Consider the following 5,856-nt stretch of genomic DNA (forward strand, 5'->3'; position numbering starts at 1 on the left):
CGGGCTGTGAGCGCCCCGGAAATAGCGGGGCGTGAGATTTGGCGGCAGGCCCTGCCCAGCTCCTGGGCGGAGCGCTTCCAAGCAGCCCGGCTGGGCTGGCCGGCAGGGTGCGGGAAGAGAGCCCGGAGGAGGGCAGGGGCAGGGTAGGCGGGGTGTCAGTGTCGCCACCCCCATGCTCAGCTCTTGAGTTCCTTCCCCCACTATTGGTCGTCCTTGTGCAGGGTCACAGGGTGACCTTGTTGGGGCCCGAAGTGGACGGTGGTCCCCAGCTGCCCTCGTGGCCCTGACCCCTGTGACCGTCCCTGTGTCTGCCCCCAGCAATCTGTTGAGTGCATGTGTGTGCCAGTGCTGGGCATGGGGCTGGGGCTGCAGTGTGGCCCCGTCCCGAGCATGTCACCCGAGTGCCTGGCACACAGCACTCAATAAAAGCAGCCTCCACTGCCATCGTCGTTGCTCTTGTGGTTAATTAACGAGCCCCGCCAGTGGGGAAGGATCTAGAAACGGGGCTCAGGGACTCGGAGGGGGCGACGTAGGAGTAGGGGAGGCCCCCATGTGAGGCCTGGGGAAACCAGGGCAGAGCACAAACATTGCTCCTGTCAGCGGGCATGGCTGGCCAGTGGGTGCAAAGGTAGGGAGGAAGGAGTGAGTTCGCTGGCTCCAGCCGGTGGACAGTGGTTCTGCCCTGAAGGCATAGGAACCTGCCAGGAATGTGCCCATGCCAATTCAGCCCCTTCATGAATCCATTCCCTCAGCACACACCTCGTGCACACTCGGTGCTGCAGCCCCAGGTGCAGCTGGCACCTGGGGTTGGGTAGGGTGAGGATGGTGAGGGGCCTCGAGCAGCTCTTTTGGGGATCCGAGGCAGCCACCCTCAAGAGCAGAGGGAGTCGCTGGGCTTGTGTGCTCACACCCCAGACTAGACTTGCAGCCACTCGGAGGTGGGAGGTAGGGGCGTTGGGGGTGCCGAGGGGCTGGGGGCACAGACACTCAGGGTAGCCAGCAGGGGCAGGGGGAGCATGGTTGTTTAGGGCAAGGTTGAGCAAAAGCAGGAATGGGGTGAGAAGATGTACTGGGGTGAAGGGTGAAGGTCAGGGGAAGGATCAGCAAGGTCAAGGACCCGATTGATGGGTCATGGGTCAAAGTGTCCTGGGGCTCAGGGCTTCAGAGCGGAATCCTGGGCTGAGGAGGTCAAAGGAGGGTTAGAGTTCAAGACAGGGCTGGAGCTTGGGATCAGGATAGGGACCCTGGAGACGCCACAGCCCGGTGACTAAGTTGAGACGATGAGAAAGGCACCGGTCCCAAAGTCAGATGCCCACGGTCATGACAATGGCAGCGGCTGTTGTAGGTCAGAGGGGTCGGGGACCTGCTGGGGGTCAGGGCAGAGCCCGCGTGACCCCCAAAGTAGTCCCCTGTCGCTCATCGCCAGGTTCTCGCCCATTGCCATCGATGGCGTGAGCGGCCTCGCGGGCGTGGGCCTGTCGGGAGGCGCTGCGGGCGCCGGCTGGTGCATCTTCGTGTACAACCTGTCGCCGGAGGCGGACGAGAGTGTGCTGTGGCAGCTGTTCGGGCCCTTTGGGGCCGTCACCAACGTCAAGGTCATCCGTGATTTCACCACAAACAAGTGCAAGGGCTTCGGCTTTGTCACCATGACCAACTACGACGAGGCGGCGATGGCCATCGCCAGCCTCAACGGCTACCGCCTGGGCGAGCGAGTGCTGCAGGTCTCCTTCAAGACCAGCAAACAGCACAAGGCCTGAGCCAGTCGCAGCACCCTCCCCACCCCTCCCCGGGCAGCAGAGAGAGAGAGAGAGAGAGAGAGAAGGGGCCCCGAGAGAGACAGCGCAGGCAGACCACGGACGGCACGAGGCCCCACATCCCTGCGGGAGCCACAGGGTGAGCACTTGGGGCGGGAGGGTCTGCAGGGAATGGGGGTGCTTGGGGTCCCCCACCCTCCAGGCTGGGCTGTTCACTCTCTCGTCTTGGTTTTGTTCTTGGCGATGGGTTTTGTTTCTTTTTTCGGCTAAAAAGAAAGCAGAGATGTGCCCCTCCCCCCTGCCCCACTCTCCACCACCATGAGCTCAGGAGGTGCTGGGGGTCCCCCGCCGCTCCCCGCCAGGACCTCCTCTCCAGGATGCCCAAACATCTCTAAGGGAGGGCCTGGGGGCGGGGAACAGGTTTAAAAATCCCCAACCAAGAGAAAGGTGAGGAGGGTGTGGGCATCGCCACCACAGAGCCCCTCAGTAGAGCGTGGGGAGAGGGAGGGGCTGGAAGCAGAAACAAAATGAAAAAAAAAGGGGGGGTGGGAGGGGAAGAAAAACTCTATTTTTGTAAAAAGGGAAAAAGACCTCGTGGAGAATTTTTACTGGGGATTCTTGAACTTGAAAAAAAAAACCACACAAAAAAAGACAAAAAAAAAAACATAAAGAAAATATTTTGGCAGGTTATGTTTACCACCGGGGGCCGGGAGCAGGGGGCAGGCAGGGCTTAGGGGCTGGAGTCCACAGGGCCACCACTAACCAAACCACAGCCGCTCAGGGCCCGCAGGGGCCGCATGGACACCCCAGGGACACAGCTCCGCTGATGCACCCCGGCCAACACACCTAGGGCCCACGGGTTCCACATAGACATGGGGCTTTGGTCAGAGAGAAAGGAGGCGGTGAAGGGGTGGGGGGCTACAAAAACGTGGACATGGGTACACACAGACACAACATCCAGGGACACAGTCAGGCCTACAGCATCAGGCCCCCGTGAGAGGTCCCACCTTCTAGCCCAGCCCTCCACGCCCTCCTGCTTGGTCGGCCTCCCGGCATCCTCAGCCACAGCCTGGCCCCAGGTTTTCTGCAGAGTTCTCTCCTGGGTCACCAACGGTCTCCCTGCTGCCCACGAACACAGACGCGCCCACGCGGCACCCACACATCCAGACACACGATACCTCGTTCCACTTTGGCACCACAGTGGGCTGGGAGCAGCCCCCGCCCCTCAACACTTGAGGCCAAAGGACCCTCTGCCCCTGGGGTGGCCCACAGAGCCAAGGGGGCAGCCCCGCCCTGAGTCTCCCCCACAGCAAGCACCCCATGCCCACCAGGCCCAGGGGCCCTGCCCCGCGTTCCCTCCCGCCCACTCGTCACCCCTTCTTTGGTTTGTTGGGTTTTTCTGTCTCTCCAGACTGGTGAGGGCAGTGAACACAGGCCCGTCTCCGCCATCCCAAGCCTGGCCGGGCCAGGGCTTCTGTCTGAAATGTACACCCTCCCCCACCCCTCTACCCAGTACCCCTCCTTCCCCAACGAGTTTTATTCTTTTAAACAAATGTCTGACAGAAGCCAGAGGCCTGGACCCTCGCCACACAGCCCCCAAAAAAGGGAGCCCTCACAGCCACCCCGACCTGCGGGCCTAGTCAGAACTGAGCATTGCAATCCCCGACGTTGCCTTCTCCCCGTGTCCCGGCGTTCGGTGTCCGGCCGTGGTCCCATCTGACTGTCCAGCTCTCTCTCCCCCACCCCTCCCAGTGTTTGTATTAAACGTCTGTGGAGCTTCTGCTGCAAGGAACAAAAAGAGGGAAAAAAACGTGACAAAAAAAAAAAACCAACAGAAGAGGAAAAAAAAAAAGCAACAAAAAAAAGAGAAAACACAGAAGAGATTTAAAAAAAAAAAAAAGACACAAACTGGCACCAGTTAACTTTCTTGTACTTTTTTGCCGAATTTAGCTTCTTGTAGTTTTAACTTATTGCTATGTTAACTATTTATTATTCCCTGTTGCAAGGACATTTGTGTATATTTCTGTTACTTCATCCAGTTTGCAAGTTAAAAGGAACGATGCCGCTCTTTCTTTCTGTTTTGCCGAGACGTGGTTATGCCTAATTTATTTATAAAAGGGGAAGTGGAATCATTAAAGTCCTAATAATAATAACAGTCAAGGTAGCCGAGCAGCACCCAGTGTGTGTGCCCGGCCCACGGCCAGCGACGTCTAAGGTCTCAACGGAATAATTTTTTGCTCTTGTCTTGAGAATTTTTTCAGTCCTTCTTAGCTGAAGATCCTAGCTTGTTCTTGATACACAAACCTATTTATTCTTGTGGTTCTGAGTCCTCCTACCCGCTCCCTCAGCAGGGCAGGCACCCCCAGGGGTCCCTCCACCCCTTGCTGTTTCTTGGGGCCCTTCCCCTCCGCCCTCTGCGCCAACACGTGTGCCCACGTGGGAAGCGTGCCCAAGGCGTTTGTGAGCAATAAGGGCTGGGTTTGTCCCCCACTCAGGGGGGACTAGGCCTTGGAGAAGGGGCGCCTCCCCACCCCTCATCCAGGTCTAGGTCCCTGCCACCCCCCAGGACTGGGAGGGGACATCTTTTTCTAAAACACAGAACTCAGCCCAGCCCCCTCCCTGGCAGCCGGCCCCTCAGCCCAGCGGCAGGCTGGGCCAGGGCTCCAGGGAGGGGGCCGTCAGAGTGGGGCCTCAGCCCTGCAGCCCTCCCTTCATCCTGTTATTTATTTGGAAGGTTTCAAAGCGCGACAGAGTCCATGTTGGAGGTGATTAAAAAAAAGTTTTAAAAGACAAAAAAAAAAAATTCAACAAGAACACTTTGCGTTGCGTTTAGACTATTTATTACCGGGATTACAGGCCTGGCCACGGTAACAGACTTTTACATGGAATTGTTTAATTATTTGTACTTTTCATGCCAGAAAATAAAAAGTTCAGAATCTTACAGCTGTGGGTGTTTGTGCTACATGTTGGGGGTGCCCTTGACGCCGGCTGGGTGGCCTCCCCACAGGGCTGGGTCTCCTCTGGAGCCAGGCTGGGCCCCACCAAGACACACTGCCTCCCTCCCGCAGAGTCAGGGCGGGTGGGCGGCTGGCCACGGTGGGAACCCAGAGGCCATTGGTGGAGTGTGTATGCGGGGTGGGGGGGTGTCATCAAACCCAGCACCAGTTGCAGGCTGAGAGCCCCGCTGCAGAGAAGCCAGGGACCGCCCAGTGACCCGTCACCTGGTCTCCTGCAAGCAAATCAAGGCACAGACAGACACCCAAGGAGGAGGTGGTGACCATGTTTATTGTTTCCAGGTCACAGGTCAAGTCATTCGACCCCACCAGAAGGGGAGGCAGGGAGTCTTTCATTGTCTCTGAGGCCCCCAGGGCCTGGGGGGATGGCTCAGCGAGTCCCCGAGATCAGACAGCTCACTGTCCTGTCCTCCACGGAGGTCGGAGGTCGGAGGTCGGAGGTCGCAGTGGGCAGCCTGGGTCTGTCATGAGGGCTGGGGGTCAGCCTGCGGGTCAGACCCTGAGGTTCTGGGGCAGGAGAGAGAGCAGATGAGCACAAGGAAGAGGGACAGCCCTGGAGGGCGGAGCGGCCAAGGCTGGACCCCACTGCCCGCTACCTCGGCTCGGGGCTGGCTAGAGCTCGTCGTGGTCACTGTCGGTGGGCAGCTCGGGTGGCGGTTCAGGGCAGGCGGCCGGCGTCGTCAGCTCCATCAGGTACTCGCAGCGGCTGGGCTCTGTGGTGCTGGTCACCACTGTCTCCTTCCCACATAGGAGCCGTACCTGGGGTGGGGCCGGGGGTGCTCAGGGGGGCCCAGTGGGGCACTGGGTCCCCCACCCACCCACCCATCAGGCACTTACAGTGGTGGAGCGGTTGGGGCCCTGCCAACAGCCTGTGCCCTGTTCATACTTCATGGCACTAAACTTGTCGTGGTCGGGTCCGGCCCAGGCGCCCCACGTACTGTGGAGGGAGGGAGCTGTGCTGAGGGGGTGGGGACCAAGGGCGGGGAGGGAGGGGGTGACGATGTGAGTTTAGGGTCACTCACCCAAGGTTGGGTGGGGGAGCCTCCGAGTTTGGGTTTCTGAGAGACGAGCTTGAAGGGGCAGAGCCG

General features: G+C 59.3%; 2 protein-coding genes across 2 annotated transcripts in view; one reads left to right on the top strand and one right to left on the bottom strand.

The window, feature by feature from the left end:
• Positions 1-2,288, top strand: part of ELAVL3 (ELAV like RNA binding protein 3) — an 18,384-nt gene extending 16,096 nt beyond the window's left edge. The window contains 2 exon segments of the mRNA XM_045290283.1: positions 347-371; positions 1,403-2,288. Of these exon segments, the coding sequence (XP_045146218.1) occupies positions 347-371; positions 1,403-1,757 (380 nt within the window). The 3' untranslated portion in view covers positions 1,758-2,288.
• A 2,796-nt stretch (positions 2,289-5,084) lies between these two features.
• PRKCSH (protein kinase C substrate 80K-H) overlaps positions 5,085-5,856 on the bottom strand; it is a gene marked incomplete at its 5' end in the record, with an annotated part of 9,501 nt that continues 8,729 nt past the window's right edge. The window contains 5 exon segments of the mRNA XM_045290286.1: positions 5,085-5,275; positions 5,365-5,527; positions 5,606-5,705; positions 5,791-5,798; positions 5,800-5,850. Coding sequence (XP_045146221.1) covers positions 5,381-5,527; positions 5,606-5,705; positions 5,791-5,798; positions 5,800-5,850 — 306 coding nt within the window.

This window comes from Echinops telfairi, unplaced genomic scaffold (genome assembly GCF_000313985.2).
Source record: "Echinops telfairi isolate 266 unplaced genomic scaffold, ASM31398v2 ScPeMD7_36;HRSCAF=134, whole genome shotgun sequence".
NCBI classification, from domain to species: Eukaryota; Metazoa; Chordata; class Mammalia; order Afrosoricida; family Tenrecidae; genus Echinops; species Echinops telfairi.